The 24,222-nt window shown below is 38.0% G+C and overlaps 1 protein-coding gene across 4 annotated transcripts in view; it reads right to left on the reverse strand.

The window, feature by feature from the left end:
* LOC119790242 (palmitoyltransferase ZDHHC14-like) overlaps window positions 1-14,984 on the reverse strand; it is a 59,970-nt gene extending 44,986 nt beyond the window's left edge. For all 4 annotated transcript variants that reach the window (XM_038295713.1, XM_038295711.1, XM_038295712.1 and 1 more), the window contains exons 1-2: window positions 14,637-14,984; window positions 13,812-14,099 (exon numbers count right to left, since the gene is read on the reverse strand). In XM_038295713.1, the coding sequence (XP_038151641.1) occupies window positions 13,812-14,047 (236 nt within the window). In that variant the 5' untranslated portion in view covers window positions 14,048-14,099; window positions 14,637-14,984. The remainder of the gene's footprint in view (window positions 1-13,811; window positions 14,100-14,636) is intronic.
* Between the last annotated feature and the right edge of the window lie 9,238 nt (window positions 14,985-24,222).

The raw sequence follows: 24,222 nt of genomic DNA on the forward strand, positions 1-24,222 counted from the left end.
CTTAAGCTTGGGCTCATTGAGGAAATGAGGCCAAAGCTTCATCCAAAGGACTGTGACAACTCCATCTCAGCATAGCTCTAAAGCATGGGTGGGAAATTCCAGGTCTATCTGTGATCCAACACACCTGATTTATCTCCTCAGTATGCAGTTGGTTCCTGCAGTCCTCTCAATCATCTATTTACTTGATTCAGGTGCGTTGAACCAGAGGCACATCTAAAAGTTGCAGGATACCGGCCCTCAGGAACTGGAATTGCCCACCCTTGCAAAGTAACAGATTTTGAATGGCCTAGTCAAAGCCAGACTAATTTCTCTGGGATGCTGTGGCATGACCTTGCACAGACTTAACAAGACAAGAGGTCTTTAACTGTCCCACCATTGTTAGGGGTGGCACAAGCTGATCCCTGGTTTGGGGACAACCAGTTTTTTCCACACTAGCTTGGATAGCTCTCAGTTAGGATCCAGTCGCCATTTAAAAACTGCCTTTTCTATTTGTTTACGTTTCTTTGATGACAAACTTCCTTTATGATCTGAAACACTGAGGTTTAACCAAACAAAGGTAAAAAGTAAGGTACGGTGCAAATTTACCTACAAATACCTTTTACAATTATTGCAGGCCTGCCATCCATATTTCTGGTGAAATGTCAGCGAGCAAAAGAACCAGAAACAGGCAATTATTCCATGTTTTTTCCATCCAGAAGAAACAGTTTCTTCCAGTTTCTTCTGGAACAAACTTGGAAGGTCAGATTTACTGGAAAGTTTTGTTTCTTTTGGTAAATATTTTGCCTTAAGCAGGCCCAAATCCTGTAATAACTTTAAGGTGGGGTTCAATATCTATAAACCAGGGTGGTTTGGGGGGCATGAAAAGCAGAAGAAATTAAAGAAAAAGAAAACCAAGTGGTGTAATCTGAGTGTACAAGAAAGTGTTTTCCTATCATTTAAAGGCTATTGGTAAATGATCACTTATGTATTTAATATGTAATTTCCTGATGGGTATTCCCTGCTGGACTTCTCCTTATGTAGCCTGGTGGATATAATGAGATGACTTATCAATGTAACAATCATAGTTTTTCAAAATGTGATCTATTACCAGGACTTTCTTCCAGTTTCTTCCACTTGTCTGGAAGAAACTCAACTCTGAACATTACTAATAAAAGCCAACATGACTAAGTTAGTACAACTCCCAACACATACTCTAAAACCTCGCTCCATTACTGATCTGTGACCAGCGCTAGCTGGCTAGATCCTGTGTATTACAGCCAAGTCTAAACCAAAGCATATGATAAACATAATGCTTTGCATCACTTGGTTACCTCAAACCAATTAATGGAAACACATTCAATTTACATTTTTTATTTTCAAAACGTCTAACAAAACGTCCACATTACAGTTGGATAGAAACAGGGCTGCTAACTGTGGGGCCACAGTGTCTTCCTGACAGTCGCACGTCTTTAGTTATTCAACTTTCCTCCTCATCACCAGCTGAGATGAAAGACAAATGGTCAGACACAAATAATGAGAAAAGCTGACCACCAGTCCAATTAGAGAGATTTATGGGGCAGCTTCTCACATCGGAGAAACAAGAGAGGAGCACATGTATTGAGTAACAGAGTTGTTGTGTCAGCAAAAGCAAAATACTGGAGGTAATTCACCAAGATAGTGTGAATGTGCAAACAGAGAAGCATACAATCTTTTAAACAGACAGACAACCTCACAAAATATCCTAACCCAGAACTAATGGATTCTGAAACAAAACAGACAATGGTAAATTATTCCTGCAGTAATTATAATTTAATTTTCCATGTTTTGCTTTTTTAGATCAACAGTTGTCATTGTTCTAATTATTTTTAGTTTTGATAAAGCTTATAGTTCGAGTGGCTCAGGTTATCCTGAGCTATCTCTATAGTTATGCTGCTATAAGCTTAGACTTCTGGAGGACATAGGCACCCCTATTTCATCATTCTGCTTCATTCTATCTTGATTCTCCAACTATTCAGAATCTGTTAGTTCAATCTCTATTGTTCTGGCCGCTCTGCTTTTTCTCATAGTAGCTCTGTGACTACATCTTGGAGAGAAATATAAGCTGTGCTGATGCCATCAACATCTTTGTTTATAGATGTTGGAGATCAGCCTGTTTTCCAGTGTAGTCCTGTTTCTCTGACTGTGACTGGCTGGATGTGCTCTCTTCATCCTCTGACATGGGAGCTGGCTCGGAGCTCGTCTGCCTGACTGTGTGTTTCCTGGATGGGGCCGCCTTTTACAGTTGCCTTTTGTATCTCTGCTTCTGTCTCCTTGAACCCCAGTCGGCTTTGGCAGACGGCCGCTCACACCGAGCCTGGTTCTGCTGGAGGTTTCTTCCTGTTAACAGGGAGTTTTTCCTCTCCACTGTCGCTACAAGCATGCTTAGTATGAGGGATTAAGTTTGAGTCAATGAGCCGATGCAATCAACTGGTTTTCCTTAGATAGAAAACTTTGAATCAATTTGACTGTATGATATGGTGAACTGCAAAGTGCCTTGAGATGAGCCTTGATGCCTTCAGTTGTGAATTGGCGCTATAGAAATAAACTGAATTGAATTAAATTCCATTATTTAGATAATACTTGGGATGCAATTTTCAGCAGATTTCACAGATTAAATTATACCAACAAAATAATATACCATCAAAATAATATGTTAATATTCTAATAGAGGAGCAGCATATTTCCTGTGACAATCTGCAAAATGGCTGTGATCAGTAATTTCAGGTCCCAGCTTTGGCGAGATAGTCCTTCTAGGGCGGAAGTGATTATTCAATTATTAAAATAATCGTCAATTAAGTTAGCAATCAATTAATCTTTAACTGGAGGGACTCCAAAACACGCTGAAAGAGTGGCCCACTTAGAGCAGTAAGTATATCAAAATTTTAAAAAATATACATAGAAATTTTTCATTTAAGATAAAAAAAAAAAAAACTTTTCATCTGTCAGGATGCTCTATCAAGAACTCCTCAAGAAGAAACCTTTTAGTTTCACCTGGTTTAATTGGTAAAAAAATCTTCTTGAAGGAACCTTTGGCTATCCGATTATTAATCAATAAAATAATCGACATAATTGATTTGGAAAATAACCGTTAATTGCAACCCTAATCCATTAGCAAATTGTCATCTTAAATCAGAAATAATCAGAACATCTAATTTTTTAACATTAACTAAACCCCAAAATTTGACCAAAAGTCTAAACCAGCCTCGAAATCACCAGAACAAGAAGATTCATACCTATTAGATATTTTTTCACCCTAAAAATGCAACTAAAGATCAGAAATACACGTTTCCCAACTTGGAATCATTTAAATTGTTCTTCAAACCTCAGCCTCAGTGAAGTTTTATGAGACATATGGGAAAGAAAGCAACATATGAAACAACAAACCACATGGGCATCTGGAGGAGGAACAAGAAACAGAATAATAAACAGACCAGGGTTTATTGTGCAAGGCTTGAGCACCCCTTAGACAGAGACAAAGAAAACAGCTACAAGAGAGACCGTAAATGTCTGCATCCCTGAAATGTGTTTTTGCAGAATGTGATCCACTGGAGATGAAAAACATTCTGCAAAAGATATCGCGGTAAAGTGAATGAAGAGCTGCAATCCACCGTGCTGTCAACTAGTGAATGAGCTTAGGAAAACTCAACTAATCGAAACACATTACAGTTAATGACAACATAAGCCAATGTGCAGGTCTGCTGACCATCGTCCTGTCTGATGAATGTCTCCTTTCAGCTAATGGGAGAGGGGTGGGGAAGTCAGGAGGACTCAGGCAGCCTTAAGGGAAGGCTGCTTGAACAGGGCGGACAATGCTTAGCTGAAATGTAGTTTTGTGGTTACATGGTGTTCCTGTAAATTGTCCCTGTGTAGTCACAGTCAACATAATACTGAAGGAGGATTCCTGCTCTCGGGACTCTACACAGTAGGAAGTAAGACATCTGGGGAAGAGCAGGAGACGCATATGACACGGTTTGGATGCAGGGTTCAATCAGATTGAAAAAGATATTCTAGTAAATCTGTCTCCCGTTTTATATACGTGTTTTATGTTAAAGTGAGTTTAGCCTCAGCCCCTGCAGCACCACAGCATGGTGCCCTTTGATCATGTGCTCTGTTCACATTGACGCTGAAGTGACAAAGCACAAAAGCTGAAAAGGTCCACAGGTCACAGCTGATAGATGTACACCACTGAGGTGGAGAGACTTTAAACACAGGGCACACAACGCAGACAGGCAGCAATGAAATTCAAAGGTTAGACCTATAGACTGAGCTCCACACCCAACTACAGCAGTATAGTATGAGATTTATCCATTAGCTGCATACCAGACAGTAGAGCTACACAACATGAGGAAATATTTCCCCGACTAATTTCGGTATTTTCTAGCGTAGCACCAAGACAGATACCAGTATCGGGCGGGGCCCCGATCCAGCACAATGCCAATACTGTGGGTGTTATTGGTATCGGCGAGTACCAACAAATAGGACACTGATACCCTTTTGGGAGCCAAAAGTTTATTTAACTATTGTCACCCATTCTAAATAGGCAATAAAAAGTTCTACTGGATTCACTTTGTATTAGTTTTTCTTTCCCCTGCTTCACAAAGGTAGGCAGCAGCTTGAAAAAGCCATGATGGCAAAAAAAAAAAATGGCATCGGCACATCACAAATTTTGCTCAATTCCATCTTTAACACTTTAGTTATTACAATAATAATAAATAATTGGAGAAATTTACCTCTGCGTTTAACCCATCCCCTTGGAGAGCAGTGGGCCGCCATTGTACAGTGCTCAGGGAGCAGTGTGGGGTTAAGGGTTTTGCTCAGGAACCCAGAGTGCAGGCTGTTGGGATCGAAATAGTTACTCTATCCCAGTAGAAAAGGGGTCTGCAACTTTTTATATCCAAAGAGCCATTTTTCCCTGAGTCCAATCAAGTAAAATTTGTTCAGAGCTGCTAAATATAACATGACTTTGAAAAAAAAGAAACCTTTTTTTAATCTTGTATAGGTAGTTAGTTGCCATCTTAAACAATCAACAATTCATGTATTTTTAGCTTTTAAAATAATATTAAAACACATAATTTCCTAGCTAATATAAAGAAAAATGTCTCTTAAAACATATTTCTGGTTATTTTAAATCTCATTCTTTTCTGTCTTATAAAAAACGCGAAAGCTGTTAATACTGGTATTTATTTTAATACATTATTTAGCTCTTTATATACATTTACCCACTATTAAGAGCCACTGGAGAGGGTCCAAAGAGCTACATATGGCTCTGGAGCCACAGGTTGCAGACCACTGACTAGACCAACACTCGCCCCATATAAACAAAGTATATAAACATATACTTGGTGTTGGTTTCCATGGAAACAGGGCAAACATTATTTATCTGCTTGAATTAATGGTGCTTGAAATACAATAACTTTCCAGAGATTGAATCCAAGCCTTCCACAGTGAAAAGGAGATAACTGACGCTGATATTCAAACACTGATATGGATTCAATGAATCCTGCAGCGCTACTAGAAACCAACATGAGCTTTAAGACAGTGCTTTATATAGAAAGATATAAAAAGATTCAGGTTTTGGGTATAAACGGCATCAAGAAAAATGTGTAAACTGGATAACTTAAACAGCCAGGATCAAAGAGAACACTTCCAATGTGTTGCAGTTTTTAATCTCCAAATCAAAACTTCTGATTTCATCAAATCAGAAAAACAGCAATGAATTTCAAAAGTAAAAACCTACAGAGGATCCACTTTATCTTTTAACTTGTTTGCATTATTCAGGATAAATAAATTACTTACACTGAGCTTTACAGGTCACTAATCAGATTAGTTCATGCAGCCCAACAAAATATGAGCGACAAAACGATTACATTCAATACACAGATAGCCTTAGCAAGCCTGCCATGCCAAAGTGATTTGCCAATAATAAATACTCTGCACTGCAAATCTAATCTAGATATAGTCGTTGATCTAAAGAATCCAAAAGCTGCATCCTCTCACTCCCCTAAGTTAATTAGCATCTAATCAGATGTAAGTGATCATCAGAAAATCTGCTTTACCTCTTTAACTTGTAACCCTCGTCTACATGTCGGATTCACAGGACTAGCAGCAGCAGCAGAGGAGATTTTCTAATTACAGTTTCAAGAATCGGCCAGAAGCTGTGGAACAAACTGCATTCTGTCACTAACATCAAGGCAACAGATGAACTGAGGTATGATGTCTTTAATTCTTTACAATGAGAGTCTTACACGTAAAGTAATAGTAAAGCTAATCTGCAGTTCTCCACTATTGATTTCACTCTTGGTAACAGTAATTATATCAACACTTCCAACCAAAGACTGTTAGTAGTAATCAGGGTTCATCTGTACACAAATTGGAGTTTTTATTAAGTTTAATTCCGTAACTTATGTAGAAAAGGGAATAATTTGAGAGGCTGTTTGAGTTTTAAGTTTAGAGACAAAAAAAAAAAAAAAATACAGGAGAAAGACTTTAAATGCATTAGGGGCTCTAAAGTTTCACAAATACATCTGAATATATCGTAGGATAGGGGTGTGGGGAAAAAATCATTTTGGCGATATATCGTGATTTTCGGCTGCCTGATATAATATCGATATTTCTGTTTCTGGTATCGATTTAAAAAAATAAACAAAATCTCGCTACCTAAAACTGAGGGGAAGTGGGCTACCTCTGCACCGCCACTCTGTCAGATGACGCTATGGAGCCGTTTTGCTTTGCGAAGCTGCACCATATCTGTAGGGCCCTATAATTTCCGCGATCACGGAATCGCGGACGGAATCGCGGAATTGGCAAATTAACGCGGAATCTAGTGTAAACGCGGAATTTCTGCATTTGAAATGAAACTCTGTTTTTGTGTGGGAGAAGAATGTACGTCAGGGGGAAATGCACACCGGAGGATGCAAATCTCGGCGACAACCCCTCCCGCTCCGTCATTTCCGCTCACCCTCCCCCATCAAAACATTGAAAAAATGGCGAAGCGGCTCTCCACAGCTCCGCTTTCGCCAAAAAATTTTAGAAACACGACGCTAAGCCCTGAGTACAGAGCCGAGCAGTTCCCTCGTGACTTTTACGTGTCAGGTGAACTATTATTTTTCAAGTTTTGCCAACATTCCATCGATTGGAAGCACAAAAATACATACCGTACATAAAACGGAAAAAAATTAATTTTCAAAAATTAAAACGGAATTTGGGAAAAAATAAAACTGATTTTATAGGGCCCTATATCTGTAGTGGAGGCAATCACAGTGGAAGACGTGGACTGACTCAGACCCCAAAGAACATGGATACCAAAATAACTAAATCATCAATATCTTCTGATGAACATACACAGCACTGGCTTTTTTATCTATACATTTAAGTTTGATAAGGAAAAAATATTACAATATTTTGATAATATCGTATCGAAACACCCATGGTGATACTCACCACATTACTAATACGCTCTAAAATAAAAAATAAAGCATTCTCTATTGGTGAAATGAGTCACTGTGATAAACACCGACCAATTGTGCAACAATTCTCATGACAAAGCAGGACTCTAACAAAGACAGGGGTTTCTGAGATGTCAGAGTGATGAGCTAACCACTGGAGAAAGACTGCACACCATCAATAAAGTGATGGCAGCACATAGGCTGTTATCCACATACTGCTTCATGCAATCCACTCACAGAGGAAAGATGAGGAGTAGCAAACAGAAGAGCACACTATATGTTTATTAGCACTTTTTTTAGTGGTAAAAGAGAGAAAACTCGAGTACAATAAGTACAGAAAGGTTGGTTGGCTTAGAACTTGAAAAAAAATAAATAAAAGAAAGAATCTTTTTTTTGTTGGATGACTCTCTTATTTTTCCATTTTCAAATTAGGTCAAATCTAAGACCGCTATAGAGCAAAGGTTAAACCGCGACTTAACATGAACTGCTCTCTCACCGCTTTGTGGTCTATTGCTGCGCTAAAGAGAAAACATGGTGGTAAAAGTGGAATAGAGAGAATAGGAGCCTTACTTCTCAACGTCTAAAGTTTGACATCGCTACTTTTAATCTTCCACCCATACCTTAAAAAACCCCCGACTATAAGTGTAAAAAACACGTTGATCTGTCAAATAAAGCCTGGAAATTAATACTATCATAGAATTAAAAAAAGTAGGGCTTTGAAAAGGCCATTAGCAGGATAACAGACCCTACGCCTTCCACTATATCTGCTTAATTATCTCTACATAGATATAGCAGACAGGGGAAGTTTTTGTCTTTGTAAAGTAAGAAAAAAAAAATTGTAAAAATTACAAAATGCACAATGTTATCAGCATGTTATCGAAATCGTATTAGCATTTGGACTAAATAGTTGATATCAGCAATTCCACCAATGTAAAGCACCGATAGGCACTGCATTTGTAACCAAAAAAAGTGAGCAGAATATCTGCAGCACCAGCGAGTCACGAGCATCCAACTAAAGTCTGCCACTTGAGAAATACTGAAGGACATGAAAAGAAAAGGCTAGTGTGCATGTTTTTTTTGTTTTAAGTTTCAGAAACAGATGCCCAAATCCAACAACAAATATTTCATTTGATCTAAAAGCACCAATTCTTTTAAAATCATTCATAATTTAAGGTATGGCCTTCAAGTTATAAAAGCACAACATCTCAAAAACAAAACGCTTGGATTTATTTGATTTCCAAACTATACAGGTGCTGGTCATAAAATTAGAATATCATGAAAAAGTAGATTGATTTCAGTAATTCCATTTAAAAAGTGAAACTTGTATATTATATTCATACATTACATACAAACTCATATATTTCAGATGTTTATTTTGTTTAATTTTGATGATTACAAATGACAACAAATGAAAATCTCAAATTCATCATATCAGAAAATTAGAATATTACTGAAGACCAATAAAAACAAAGGATTTATAGAAATGTTGGCCAACTGAAAAGTATGAACATGAAAAGTATGAGCATGTACAGCACTCAGTATTTAGTTGGGCCTCCTTTGGCCTGTATTACTGCAGCAATGCGGCGTGGCATGGAGTCGATCAGTCTGTGGCACTGCTCAGGTGTTATGATAGCTCAGGTTGCTCTAATAGTGGCTTTTAGCTATTCTGAATTGTTGGGTCTGGTGTATTGCATCTTCTTCTTCACAATACCCCATAGATTTTCTATGGGGTTAAGGTCAGGAGAGTTTGCTGGCCAATTAAGAACAGGGATACCATGGTCCTTCAACCAGGTACTGGTAGCTTTGGCACTGTGTGCAGGTGCCAAGTCCTGTTGGAAAATGAAATCTGCATCTCCAAAAAGTTGGTCAGCTGCAGGAAGCATGAAGTGCTCTAAAACTTCCTGGTATGTGGCTGCGTTGACCCTGGACCTCAGAAAACACAATGGACCAACACCAGCAGATGACATGGCACCCCAAACCATCACTGACTGTGGAAACTTTACACTGGACTTCAAGCAACGTGGATGAAGTGCCTCTCTTCTTTTCCTCCAGACTCTGGGACCTTGATTTCCAAAGAAAATGCAAAATTTACTTTCATCAGAGAACATGACTTTGGACCACTCACCAGCAGTCCAGTCCTGTTTCTCTTTAGCCCAGGCAAGACGCTTCTGACGCTGTCTGTGGTTCAAGAGTGGCTTGACACAAGGAATGCGACAGCAGAAATCCATGTCTTTCATACGTCTGTGTGTGGTGGTTCTTGAAGCACTCACTCCAGCTGCAGTCCACTCTTTGTGAATCTCCCCCACATTTTTGAATGGGTTTTGTTTCACAATCCTCTCCAGGGTGCGGTTATCTCTCTTGCTTGTACACTTTTTTCGACCACATCTTTTCCTTCCCTTCGCCTCTCTATTAATGTGCTTGGACACTGAGCTCTGTGAACAGCCAGCCTCTTTAGCGATGACCTTTTGTGTCTTGCCCTCCTTGTGCAAGGTGTCGATGGTCGTCTTTTGGACAACTGTCAAGTCAGCAGTCTTCCCCATGATTGTGTAGCCTATAGAACTAGACTGAAAGACCATTTAAAGGCTTTTGCAGGTGGTTTGAGTTAATTAGCTGATTAGAGTGTGGCACCAGGGGCCATCAATTTTGAACCTTTTCACAATATTCTAATTTTCTGATATGATGAATTTGAGATTTTCATTTGTTGTCATTTGTAATCATCAAAATTAAACAAAATAAACATCTGAAATATATGAGTTTGTATGTAATGTATGAATATAATATACAAGTTTCACTTTTTAAATGGAATTACTGAAATCAATCTACTTTTTCATGATATTCTAATTTTATGACCAGCACCTGTAAGCAGCTTTGGCACACAATACCGTAATAGAAAGAGTTTCGGAAATGCACATATCTTCTTAAATCAATCATTTCCTCCCTGCTTTTAGTATTAATGAAATAGTTCAGCTCTTAGGTTTCTTACACTTAAATGTTTGCAGATAAAACTGAAATAAAAAATGCTGGACTTTCTTCATAAACTTTGATAGCAGAAACACTCACAGCAGTGTGTACTGACAGAATACTAAATTAAAGTTACATTTTAATATGCCGCCATAAGGATTCATTTATTTTATATGAAATAAGTATGAAGGATCTTCTTTAGCAAAAAAACAAACAAAGATGTCCACAATTTAAAAACAAAGACTTATTCAAATCATGACAACAAAATTGATCCATACTGATTTAAACTCAGTTGATTTCATCTGCTTATGGTCAAAGAAAAGGTTTATTTTTGTTATTATTTTATCAAAGTTCAGTCATTCCTTGAGATTTTTTCACCTCAGATTCCCTCGGAAGAAGAAGGGTTGCTTATGAAAAGCTTTCATGAAAAAAGTTATTTGGGACAAACTTGCACAACACTTAAGTCGTAAGTCTTTGTTTTAGGGCTGCAACAACGAATCGATAAAAATCGACTTTTAAAAGCGTTGGCAACGAATTTAATCATCGATTAGTTGTGTCGCGCGATTAATGCGTCATCCGCGGCCGCCGTCATCCGGGGGAAGAAAAAGAAAAAATGGCGGAGCGAGTCAGCGCCGCAGTTGCAGTGTTGCCAACTCAGCGACTTTTCAGACCCCTCCAGCGACTATTTTTCAAAAAAGCGACTAGCGACAAACCTGGCGACTTTTTACGGTGTCACTGGCGGCTTTTGCCTGCCGTGGGGCGCCTCCCCCATCCCAACGCCTTTCTCCCTCTCCCACAGGAATCCCTCTCAGCGCGGCAGTCAGAGCCGCAGGATTTTAGTGAGGAGTTTACCCTCAGCGTCCAGACTGCAAATGAAGCGCGCATGCCAACATAAAGTTGGCTACTTATTTTACTTTTAATTTCATTTAAATTTGTTTAAGCAGCGTTTATATTTTCTTTATAAATAAATTAACTTGTAAATTATGAGGGCAAGGCTTTTAAAGTTTAAATCTTCTGGCAAAAATAAAGAAAAGAAGATCCTGCAATTTATGGAAGTAAAGCAGAATAAAATCCAGCAAGATCAGTAATATGTCAATTAATTATCTGCCACATTCCCATGTAAATATCTGTCTTTGGAGGATGTGTTTTTTTACCACCCCTAGTTCTCTCATTTTTATTCCAAATACAATTTATAATTTGAATCACAGGGCTATTTTTATCTCTATGGTTCAGTATTTTCTCAAGCAGCAACTTTAACTGCTATACTTTCCTGTCTTAAAAGGCAGAACTCTTCTAGTCTAAAAAAAACTTATTTGTTGAAATGGGGGGACCTATTGTTTGAACCCCTTAGGGGCTTTAAAAAACAAAAATGCCTGTCTCTTTTTGCGCTTTATGAAACAAAGTAGCCTATATTTTGTGGATGTACAGCTACATTTCTCATGTAAGTTTGCGTAGTTTTTACACAAACATTTATTTTTCATATTGTACCAGTACAGTTAATGAGCAACCTGTACTTGTGTGCTTGTTTGTTCTGTCTAAAATGTTTATTTTGGAATAAAGAGGTTAATATAATTTTTTTTTTGTCCGATTCATCGATTAATCGAAAAAATAATCGGCCGATTCATCGATTTTTAAAATAATCGTTAGTTGCAGCCCTACTTTGTTTCAGACAGGGGCGTCAAAAGTATTAAAGTTTATTACTCAAGTATAATTAGAAATCCTTCTGTTTAAAAACACTAATAGTATCAACTGAAGCATTTTACTCAAGTAAAAGTGTAAAAGTACCATTTTTAAAACTACTTAAAAGCACAAAAGTTAAAGTAATGCAGGCAAAACTTTATGGACAGATTCTTTACAGCACTATCCTATTAAAAGAACAATTTTATACGATTCTGGATGATAACTTCCTTATACTTTCGTAGTTTTATAACTAATGTTAAAACTTTTGATCATCTTGAAAAACTATCTATTTTGGTATTTGATGCAGCACTGAGTCCAACCACAGAGAAATTGATTGGCTGGATAAATATATATATATTTTAATGGTTTTTCTTTCTTTTTTTAATTCCAACCAGCCTTAACGAAAATGAGCTTAAATGAAACAAAAACTGTTTAAAATGTAAGGAGTTGAAGCAAAAAATTGTCTAAAAATAATTACTTCAATTAAGTAATAAAGTATAGATAGCCAAAATTTCTACTTAAATAAGGTAACAAAGTATTTGTAATTTATTACTGGACACCTCTGGTTTTAGAGGACATTTCAATCTAGCTTTTATAGTAGATTGTAAACATCATTTGAATTCTAATGCTGCCCACCCCCATTTTCACAAACTTGGAAAAAAAAAACATATACCATAGGCATGTTATGAAATCAAATGCTTATCCGTCATCTTAACCTTGTAGGCTAAATCTTGATGTCTCCCTGAATCTGGTCAAATAAGGGGAAATACAGCCACTCAAGACCCAAACGATTGAGATAAGTGATTTGTTTGCAACCAGGGGTGGATTTAGGAAATTTAGGGCCCTAGACAAAGACAGGCAGGGGGCCCTCTTAATTGAGAACACAACACATAAAACAGAATAGACATACATCATTAGTTCTACGTTTTGTCCCTCTCTTTTTTTCCCTTTTCTTGTTCTTTTCCTCTCTATTTTTTGTACTCAGCTGACTTCTCATGCTGTCTCCAAAGGAATTAAGGAATTTTTTTCAAGCACTAAACTCACTTAGCCGACTGATCCTTCATGTATTTCCAAAAAAGGTGACAGAAAAATTTAAAGACACAGTCCTTCTTTTCACTGTACACAAGCCATGATCTGCTCTGTTCTCCATTTTTCATTTGGATGAAATAATAGCTGCATGAATCATGACAGCAGACAAGACAGGAGAGCAGGAGCCGGGGTTACCAATCTACTTGATCTGGAGAGCAGAGTTCGCTGCTTCTGATATGTAGTCACCAAAGTCTCCAGTAGCAGAAAATAAGTTGCTAGATTTGGCGCTTTGAAATAAAAGTGTTAGAGATGTCTGAAAAGTAGCTAAATATGGCGACTAAAGCTCTAAGTTGGCAACACTGCTCTTCGCACAGTTTGTTTTCAAATGTTTTGCTGCTGTCTGTTTAGACCTTTCTGAACATCTGGAGCAAATGGACTGATCCAATGTGGTGAGCTGAGGGGGGGCTGAGACACTTAATATTATAAGCATTCTGATGGCATTTTAGCGAAAGGATTTTCATCAAAAACATAATGTGCACAAATAAGGAATAGTTGTATTAACCATACATGTAAACAGAGTTTTATGGGGCCCCAAGGAACTTGGCATCCGAGACTCAAACCCCCCTAATCCAAGCTGTCATCTTCCACAGGCATCCCAGATGTGATACTAATACTTACTCAAAGGTGAAAAACAGCCCACAGGTTACAAGGATGAGGACCAGTGTGAGGTAGAAAACCCCAGTCTGTTTGGCCATCATAATCCTTCCATCACAGTAAAATTTATTCCGCCCCGGGAAGGCCTCCCATTTCTTCCTCTTTGGGCTCCTCTTCTTGTGCGGGGTCTCCATCGGCGTAGAGCTGCGAGTGCTAATCTGACTGTACTCGCACTCTCTCATGGACTCCCCAATATGCATCAATTTCAGCGGTTAAAACAAAACAAAAATAAATCCAGAGCCAGGGCTGCCTCTGTAGAAGAGAGAAAAACAATAAGTTTAGTTCAAATTACAGGAAAGAATGAGAGTAAAGTTTGAGTGAAGCTTACTTCCTGTTATTAACAAATATCTGTGCTAACCTGAACGTTAAAGTTTAGCTTTCAGTGTCTCCGTGACAGTTAATAAGAGCAATATTAGTAAAAACAACTGAAGAAAACCTAACATTAAGTAATAAATGATGTATATCTAAAGTTTACCATGTATTTCAGTAGAAAGCGAGCTTGCTAGGTCCAGCCAACTGAATAAATAAAGTCTAGCTAACAGGCTAATGTGGCTAACAAGTTAAGAATATAGATTTAAGTTTATAGAAGCTGGTGCTTTTCATGTTAGCGCCATTTCAGTTCAAACTTGACTAAAAGCTTACAATAAACTCTTTGGATTTTGTTTTTTTTGGCTAAAAAAGGGGGAAATTACAAGGTTTTAGTTTAGTTTTCGGCGGCGCTGTCAACCACGGATCATTAACAGACAGCGAGGCTTCGCATCCCGGCTGCCCGCTGAATCGATGCCTTACCCGGCGGGGGAAAGTGACACTGGCCGTCGTCGGTAGGGGTGTCGTCTCCTAGCTTCTCTCGTCGTTATCCCGGTTTGTTTCGAGCCGAAGCGAGGGAGACCATTTTTGGAAGTTTAGGGGTGAACGGATGAGTTGAAAATGATCTCGTCACAGGGGGAGAACTTCGCTCGTCTTTTTTTTTTCCTGAAAGGGGAAGGAAAATCCAGAGAAAGCGCCCTCAGAGGAGCTCCAGCATCCTGCACGTCAGTCAGGAAAGACGAGTCAATCGAGAGCTAGCAGCCATATGGCAGAGCGGCTCATGCCAGGATCGAAGAGACATCGTCATAAATGCGTGTCTTCTTGAAATTTTTGAAAATTTAATAGAAGGGGCGGAAAAGTTTCAGCTTCCACAGGAGAGCTTCTTGCCAGGACAGGAGAGTCCTCCACCCTCCATCAATCCCCCGTCCTCACACAGCGATGCCAGCCTAGCAAAAAACAAACATGAAGAGGGGAGCAGAGAGCAGCTCCGCCGCCTGCTCCGCCCCCTTCAGCCGAGGCTGAAACCAGGAGCTGCAGAGACAGGAAGCTCCGTTTAAAGGGTTCCCAAACCGGGGTGCGGGGACCATAGAGGGTCAACCCAAGGCAATGGTGTAACAACACAACTTTCACTAAGTTCACACTGCAGCCTGAAGGGACCCAAATCAGATTTTTTTGCCCATTTGCGACCTGGATCTGATCTTTTCATGGCAGTCTGAACAACACACAATTTTTTCCAATCGGACCCAGGCCGCTTGGCTGTGGTCCTGAATCCGATACGAATCTGATCTTTTTAAATGCGACCTGTGTCTGAACAGCCAGGTCGGATTCATCAGACCTGAACGTCATTAATACTTTCAGACAAAGGTCACTATTCTGCGTCTTGCTACTCAGAAGCGGCAAGAAAAACAACTATGGCAGATGATGATGCGGAGAGCAGTATTTATGTTTAAATATATTGAAAAGATTGAGTTTTTATGGTTGGTTAATGTAGTGTCAGGTGGGTTTTAGAGTAGTTTTTTGGACCATTACATCTGCCAAGACATGTAATAGTCCGCATTTGTGTAGGGGGGCAACCAGGTATCAGTGGCGGGGCCCCTAAGAGGTCGGGGACCCCTAAGCAACTGCAGTCTCTGCTTACTGATAGTTACACCATTGACCCAAGGAGAGATATGTACTGCAGTGGTGTCAAAAGAACACACATTTGTTACTTAAAGGGGAACGCCGTTTTTTTTGTTTTTGTTTTTTTTACATGAGGCCCTTGATTTTACGTTATTGCATCATGTTCTATTCACCCATATGAGTTTTGTGTCATGTGGAGCTGTTCTGAAGATATTCCATGAGGTTATATCGAAGTAACGTCTTCCTTTGGGCGATCGACTTGAAGGCACAAACTAAACTGTTCATAATTTATCATTTATGGTAAGCCAGCATTCATAACATGTAGGCAAATCACTGTCCCCAAGATATCCGGGGTTATATTTTTTATATTTATATTTTTAAAAAGCAAAGCGGAGTGTGTGTGCCGTCATCTACGCGCCTGTCATTCATTCTTCCTGTCCACTGAACTGCTGCTAGTTTTACTCACATGCCTGGAAGATGTCTAGTGCTACTATCACAGATGAGCTCGCTCTTGAAATGGAATTGAACGATTCAGATTAGCTAGCCGAATATATAAGAGGTAGAGGGTAGCCACCTGTGGCCCGGGCTGCCTGTCACAACTCCAGTCCGGATGAGTGATGTAATATATATATGATGTAATAACGTAAAAATAAGGGCCCAATGAAAAAAAAAAAAAAACGGCGTTCCCCTTTAAGTAGAAGTATAGATACTGCAGTTTAAAAACACTGGTAAAAGTTGAAGTATCAACTTGACCTCTTTACTCAAGTAAAAGTGAAAAAGTATGTGCTCCAAAAACTACTTAAAGTGGAGGTCTTCAACAGGGGGTCCGCAACCCCTAGGGGGTCCACGGAGGTACTGCATGGGGGTCTCGAAAGTTTTCATTGATTACTTTTTTTTATATTCCCCCCTGCAATATTTTCCAGTAATTGAAATGTCTTTAAATACACATTAACATGAATTCAACACACTGTAGTAAACAGATAAATGGAGGCAGAAGATGTCTTTCAGTCATCAATGCACACATTCAGCAACACACAGGAGCTCTTTCAACACCGTTTCATTCACAACACCTGTCCCATCAATGAGAAATCAGAATCGGAAATACTTTAATAATCCCAGGGAGAAATTACTTTCTTACATTACTCCGTCTGTAATAGAGTGACTATAGGACCAGTTTGATATAACACAATTTCACACCATATATATAATTAGGCGGTCTACGCTCCATCTCACCATCAGTTTGGGGGTCCTTGGCCTGGAAAACGTTGAAGAACCCTGACTTAAAGTATAAGTAACCTTTAAAAAAAACAGCCAGATGCCACTATATGAATTGAAAGCTCAATTTTTTGACTAAATCCTTTGAGATAGGGCCAAGGATGAGGAAGGTCTTGTTGGTCTCCGTCTCCCGATACGCTCTGCCCAGTGTAACATTTCAGACATTTCAACATCTTTCTCTGAATCCAACATTGTTGCATGGCATAGACAATTCGAGTTTGCAGTTTGAAGAACACCTGCTTGCTTCTGATGATTTCCTTTAGCTAACCAATGAGTGTTTGCGTTCTATGACTCATCCAATTATACAGTTTTGTGGATGGAGCCAATGATCTGCAGTGGATTCCCACATGACGGGAAATAAATATTTATAAACATTAAACCGAAGCCAAGAGTAACGAGGGACCTTTGTTTTAAAAATCCAAGGAAAGTACAGATACTTGTGTGAAAATCTAATGAGTAGAAGTCAGAAGTAGGAAGAAAAATAAGTAATGGAGTAAAGTATAGATACCTAAAAAGTGTACTTAAGTAGAGTAACAAAGTATTTGTACTTCATTACTTGACACCTCTGATATGCTGTGTTCTAATTTATGGGCTGTGTCTTCTAAGGTCCCGGTCTACCTGGACTGGATCCTTCGAAGTCCTTGAAAATAGGAGACCGGAAGAGTTTTGGCTGTGGATTCAAACAGGTCCAGCCTTTAGCAATTTTTACCACTGCTAAACACTGAACTATTCAAAACTATTTCTTTTTAATTTTATCTTTCTTTTTTTTATTTTAAAGTAAACAAAGACTACACTCATGAGAATCCAGAGGAGTCAAGGAATAAAGATGACAACCACATGGGGCGGCATGAACAAATAAAAGAAGATGTAATGATAGAAACCTTACCTTAGTTAAATAAATTTCAGCTGTCATTTTTGCACATCTCTGATGTTGCTGCTATTTCTGCTATAACGCTATTTCATTTGAATTTCATTTTGAATTGAAAAAGCTTCCTGGATGGGAAGCAAAACATCTTCAAACTTGGAAACAAAGTCCAGTGGATTGTTTTTTAACCTTTTTGGAATCAACTCAACATCATTCCCCCCATATGCAAAATAACACTCAATGTTTACTAATTAACTGATGCAACATTACCCATTGTTATTTGCTTCAACTCTATCAGGTGTCTTTTAAATACAGAAACATTTTAAATGGTTTTAATTTAATGTTCAGGCTGTTTAGAAATACATCTTTCCATCACATTTTATATCTGTTCCTTTTAAGTTGTATTTGTGTTCTCCTTTTAAAAGACTGTTTTTAATTTTGTTTTGACAGACAGTTTTTCTTTGTAATCAGTTTTGCGTTGAGTCGTTGCAAATTATTTTTTACAAGGAACAGAGGCGATAAGAAAGCACTTTATGAGACCCCCAGACCCTTGAATAAAATAATCTATATTATACAATATAAAATACAAGATTTAAAACTAACAACAGTAATCGGCAGGATATATATATATATTTTTTTGATTAAAAGAAGCTATCCATGTGAGCGTGATCAAAAAGCAAAAGGGTTTTTGTCATAATTGATTAATTAGTCTAAAGAGTTAACAAGAAATCCAAGATACTTTTAAGGTATTAATAGATGATGCCATAGAATGCTCCACCAACCATCTACAGTTACTATTAGAGGGCTAATTTTGATTTGATGTGCCTGTTGAAATGATGGTCACCAGGAAGCAAGATTATTGAAAAGCTAGAAAGAGACAAAATTGTTCAATAAATGGGGCTCTGTGTTTGTCTTACTTGCAGAGTTTCTCTGAAAACAAGTATGCAGTGTTGCTAGGATATAACTCACGCTCTGCTGGTCCGTCAGTTTCAGGTTCCCAATGAATCAGTTTCCTGTTCAGCTTCGGAATGCCTTACCAGCCTACATTCACTGTGCTTTCTGTCCTCTTTCCAACACCTACATAGACACTGTCACATTTGCCCACCTCCTTATTTTTTTTTTTCAAAGTCACCCAGGCAGTCCACCTCATTCTCTCCCACAGCTCTGCAGTTATCCATGGTCCCTGTAGAAAAGTCTGGCAGCTATTCATTTAATCTGAAAAAGCTTTGTTATACAGAGTAAACTAGCAAGCAAATTTGAAGTAATTGCAAATTAAATCTAGTTTTTATTTCTTTGTTATTTGAGCGTGCAAATATGTACAAAAGCATGCCAAACTTAGAAGCTCAGAAGCTACAAGAGCTTAAACGTAAACATTATAAGACATTCATCTGTAGCACATAACTGACAAGTGAAAGTTGATATTATCATTCAGTAGTCTAGTTGTAAAAAAAAAAAAAAAAAAAGAAAGAAAGAAGGGGGATGGCGTAATTCTTTTTTTTGGAAGTACACATAGCCTAATTAATATAGTTTATTAACCTAAAGCAATATGCATGGTATGGTTGTTACATGTGAGGTACGCTGGTCATTGACCTTGACCAAGGCACCTTACAGTACAGCTGCAGTCGGTCCTTGGACTGGCATGGCTATCACCACCCCTACATAGTTAGAGACAAATGCAGAGGACAAATTTCCCTCTGGAATCAACTTTATAGTCATGGTAGGCCACTTCTTTGATTTTATTTATCCTGAGCTATCTCTATAGTTATGCTGCTATAAGCTTAGACTTCTGCAGGACATAGGGACCCCGATTTCATCATTCTGCTTCATTCTATCTCGATTCTCCCACTCTGCAGAATCTATTAGTTCAATCTCTAACGTTTTGCTCTCTCTGCTTTTTCTCATAGTAGCTTTGCCTCGTCTGTTCCTGTTTGGCTGTGACTCCATCCTAGAGAGAAATATCAGCTGTGCTGTTGTTTAAAGATATTGGTGTAATCCTGTTTCTCTGACTGTGACTGGCTGGATGTGCTCTCTTCATCCTCTGATATGGGATCTGGCTCGGAGCTCGTCTGCCTGGCTGTGTGTTTCCTGGATGGATCCGCCTTTGACAGTTGCTTTTTGTATCTCTGCTTCTGTCTCCTTGAACCCCAGTCGGCCTCAGCAGAGGGTCGCTCACTCTGAGCCTGGTTCTGCTGGAGATTTCTTCCTGTTAAAAGGGAGTTTTTCCTCTCCACTGTCGCTACAAGCATGCTTAGTGTGAGGGATTGCTTTTGAGTCAATGAGTCGAAGGAATCAACTGGTTTTCCTTTGAATCAATGTGACTGTATGATCTGGTGAACTGTAAAGTGCCTTGAGATGACGTGTTGTGAAATGGCGCTATATAAATACACTGAACTGAATTGATTTGAATTCTTATTTTGCTCAAATGCCATTGTGGCCAAATGCCCGCCAAATGTTGAAAGGTTATTATTATTGCCATTACTGTTAATATGTAGTAGAGATTTTACACATTTTGTAATAAAATGTCACAAATAAAAGTAAAAAATTGTGAATACCTTGCCGGGTAGACCATAAATCAGAGAAATCTTATATCTTAGACAGGAATTTAGCCCTCTTCATGATGTATTTTTAGCCTTTAATTTAATTTATTTTTTAGCATTCATCCATCAGTTAATAAAGGCAAGTATTCAAATATTTTGGTAATAGGCTCAGCTTAATTTACAAACCACACAAATACTGCTTATGATCATGAATCTGCATGGAGAACCAGTCAGACATTTACTGGTAGGAGTGTGAAGCAAAAAGTCACAATTTCAACAATATGTAAAAGAACGTGCAAACATGGTAGCATGCTCAAAGCTGATGTACTAACCAAAGTAAACAAGAGGTTTGTGTCTCTCAAATAAAAGAAGCAGCAGGCACAAAGATTTAGAGTGACCCACCAAACAACAGGTGTCATTAAGACGCTGTTTTTTTAGGCTAAATCTGCTCGGTCTGTCATAGTCTTGATTTAGTCCAGAAATAGCCTAGTTGATGAAAATTGGGCTGTGTTTGGTTGGTCTGATTTTCCAATAATAGAGTGAAAATTACGGCTTTTCCCCTTTCACTTACGAACTAAATGTTGAAGTTGTTGTGACGTAAATCAAGTCGCCTTTTCAATGTCTTTTCAACCAATTTTTGCTGAGTAGGCAGCGCCTTAAGTAATACTTGAAGTGTTTGAGTCCAGCTGTATAAGCAGACCAACATACCTCAGCTTATGTTTCATCAGTTTTGAAATGGAGGGTTTGCAGTTTCTCCATCTAGTGTATATTTAGCTCATTTGAAAGTCAGGTGCAAACTTGCCTGGAAAAATGTCTGTAAGCGTTGTGGTGAAAAGGAGGCAAAGGTGCAATTACAGACAAGAGAGAGAGATTAGTAAGTCTGTGTCCACATATTTAAACAGTATTAAAGCAGAAGAGAAAAATCGTCGATTAAGCAAAGCTAATTGTTGCCCTCAAACACTGCATATTCTTTAGTCTGATTTATCGTTCCAGGTCACCTACAGAGGCATCTCCCAGTTTTTTCCTTTGCTGCTCAGCAGCTGACTTTGTGGTTTGCTCTGAAACTACACATGTTGGGGTTTACTTTTAAGCAAACATTACTTTGGAGCAAATTGCTTTTTTACAGAATCTAATTCATGCAACAAATTGTAGCACTGATGGATATGATGGTGCTATTTTCATATTTCTGTGTACTGATCAGTGTTATTTATTAAATAAATAGCTTCCCTCTGTATGTCTACTGCTCACACATCTGTGGTGCTTAAAACAAACTACTTTAACCCGTCTTCCTTGTTATTCAGGTTAAGGAATGATGATCGCTGGTGATAAAATAATGTAACAGTTTTGTGTTTTGTTTTGCTTTTTTGTTTTGTCATTTGAGGACTTCTGCTGGTAAACCAACCCCTTTTCACCTTCTTTTTTTAAACAAAACACTTTAATATAACCCTTAAATAGGACACACAAGTTCCTAATTTAAATAGATCAGAATTTTGCAACTGTTATCTGTTAGTCATTGTAGATTGCTTGCAACACACCACTTATTGCACATGAAATGTTTTATTTTCACAATTTAGCTCTCACCATTTAGGACTTTGCAGATCAGAGCTTAGTCTGTTTAAAAGCTTTAGAAGCTCTTGATGGTTGCTAATGATCACCTGGCCCTTCATACTAATGCTTTTAGACTGAGATTTGTTAAGCAGTGTCAGGTTAATGGCAGTAGAAGTGTTTTCCATGCACATGCATCAAGCTCAGTGCAGGAACACAAGTGTAAAATGTTTTTCAAGGCCGTATCACAAGTAAGTTAATCAGCTCTTGGTGAACACATGACTGCAACCATTTTACTTTATTATATAGGGAGATCAGGCTCTTCTTTTTATCTAAAACATTGTCCCCAAGCAGGTTCGCTTCTGGACTTGGTGGACCTGTCTTCCTTACAGCCACCTCATCTATCCTGTCAGAGCTCTATGACTCAGCCTTTCATAGCAGTAAGGGTAGTTTTCCACGTATCATTGGCTTCCAAGACTTCATAACAACACAGGAACTCACATTATACAATATACTTCTTTTTTATGTGCAGATACACACAAGAGAAAATAGTACAGGTTGTCCAAACAGATGCCCGGAAGCAAAGACATTTATTTTTCTCCACAGTGTAAATCAACTCTCAAATTAGCTCTAAATTTAGTAGAAAGAGTCTGCAAATTGTGATTAAAGGAGGATAAGTGATTGCAAGCCTTTTTAATCTAGCAGCCTGACTAGATCACAGCCTGTGAGCAGACTTTCCATCGTTTGCATGGCCAGCAGCAAAAATATTAAAGTATCATTAAAAGGCAGCTTTAAATTAGCTTGGCTTGATGTCTGTATCTCCCTGGGCTTAGGGAGAGCAATCTGTAGATGCCAACCTCCAACAAAAGCAGGAGACATTTCTAAGAAAATTTATAACTTTATGATAAAATGAGCATTTTCCCAAAATATTAGGATATTTGAACATTAAAGCGCTGTGTATCATTAGCAATATAAGCTGATGTGAGGGTCAGATAACAATTAAGTTACCTTGCAGAAGTATTCTTCTCCATTAGACACTTTTTGTAACCAAAAATCACACATACATCTATGTGTATGTTTTTTTGTTTGTTATTTTATGTAACAGACAGTCATGAAGTAGCGCAGCATATACTTTTGATGTGAAGGAAAGAGCATTTAAAAGCTTTAGGGTTCATTTTTATTCTAAGGTGTTTAACTGCCTTTATTCACTTTAAATAAAATAAAATTTGTAATTACTTTAGGTTTCAAAACACTATAAATTATATAAAGATGCTTATAAAAAGCAGCTATCCAATCTAGTCTATCAGCCATTTTAATATTTAAATATTCTATATTATATATTAATAAATATTATGTTATAAAATATAATATTTTGTGTATATCTTTCTGAATGTTCATTTTTTCCTACTTGAAGATGAATCAATTTCATGTATTTGTCAACTACAAATCTGTCTTCTTCCACCCAGCCTGATCAACCTTAATGTTCCTGCTGAATAAATCATTCCCCCAGCATGATGCTGCCACTGCTTTTTCAGAATGAGCATGGTTTGTACAAGAACATTTTGTACAAGAACATTTTCCACCACATCTTTTTATATAAGTTAAAGAATTTATTTTAAGTTGACGAGGGAATCTTCCAACACATTTACTGTGTCCCTGATATAGCCTTCAGGTAGGTGGAAAGTTTAGATTTAGCTAAAAGAAAAATAAAATGTGGAGAATAAACGTCTTGCCTTAATTCAGATTTTATATATCCATACAAAAAACAACAATCCAGATGAATCCTTTAGTTTTAACTTCATAGTTTGCATGACTATGTGCTAATTTATCACTAAAAACTCCCTCAAAGCACAATGGATTGTTTTACTCATGGCTGTGATTGTTTTACTAGTTATCTGATTTAATTAAATAGATTCATTATGAGACTGAACTGAGTCTTTTGTTTGCTCTAACCATGAGGATTACGATCATTCCACTCTGTTCTAAGAAGGATATCTAAATTAGAATAGAAACAGCTCTGTTGTTATATTTATAGTGCAACTCATTGCCATGAACATTCTAACCAAGTTTTAATGAAACTTGACCACAAAAATATCATCTTTTTCATTTCTGCAGCAAAAGCTGGATTAACCATGACAACAGAGCAAATTAAAATACTGTAATTAAAGTAGCATAACAGGACCATGAAGCTTATTATTAATATCCAGATTGTTTGAGTCGATTAACA

This window comes from Cyprinodon tularosa, unplaced genomic scaffold (assembly GCF_016077235.1).
Source record: "Cyprinodon tularosa strain WSP-4 unplaced genomic scaffold, ASM1607723v1 ctg359, whole genome shotgun sequence".
In the NCBI taxonomy this organism is placed as follows: Eukaryota; Metazoa; Chordata; class Actinopteri; order Cyprinodontiformes; family Cyprinodontidae; genus Cyprinodon; species Cyprinodon tularosa.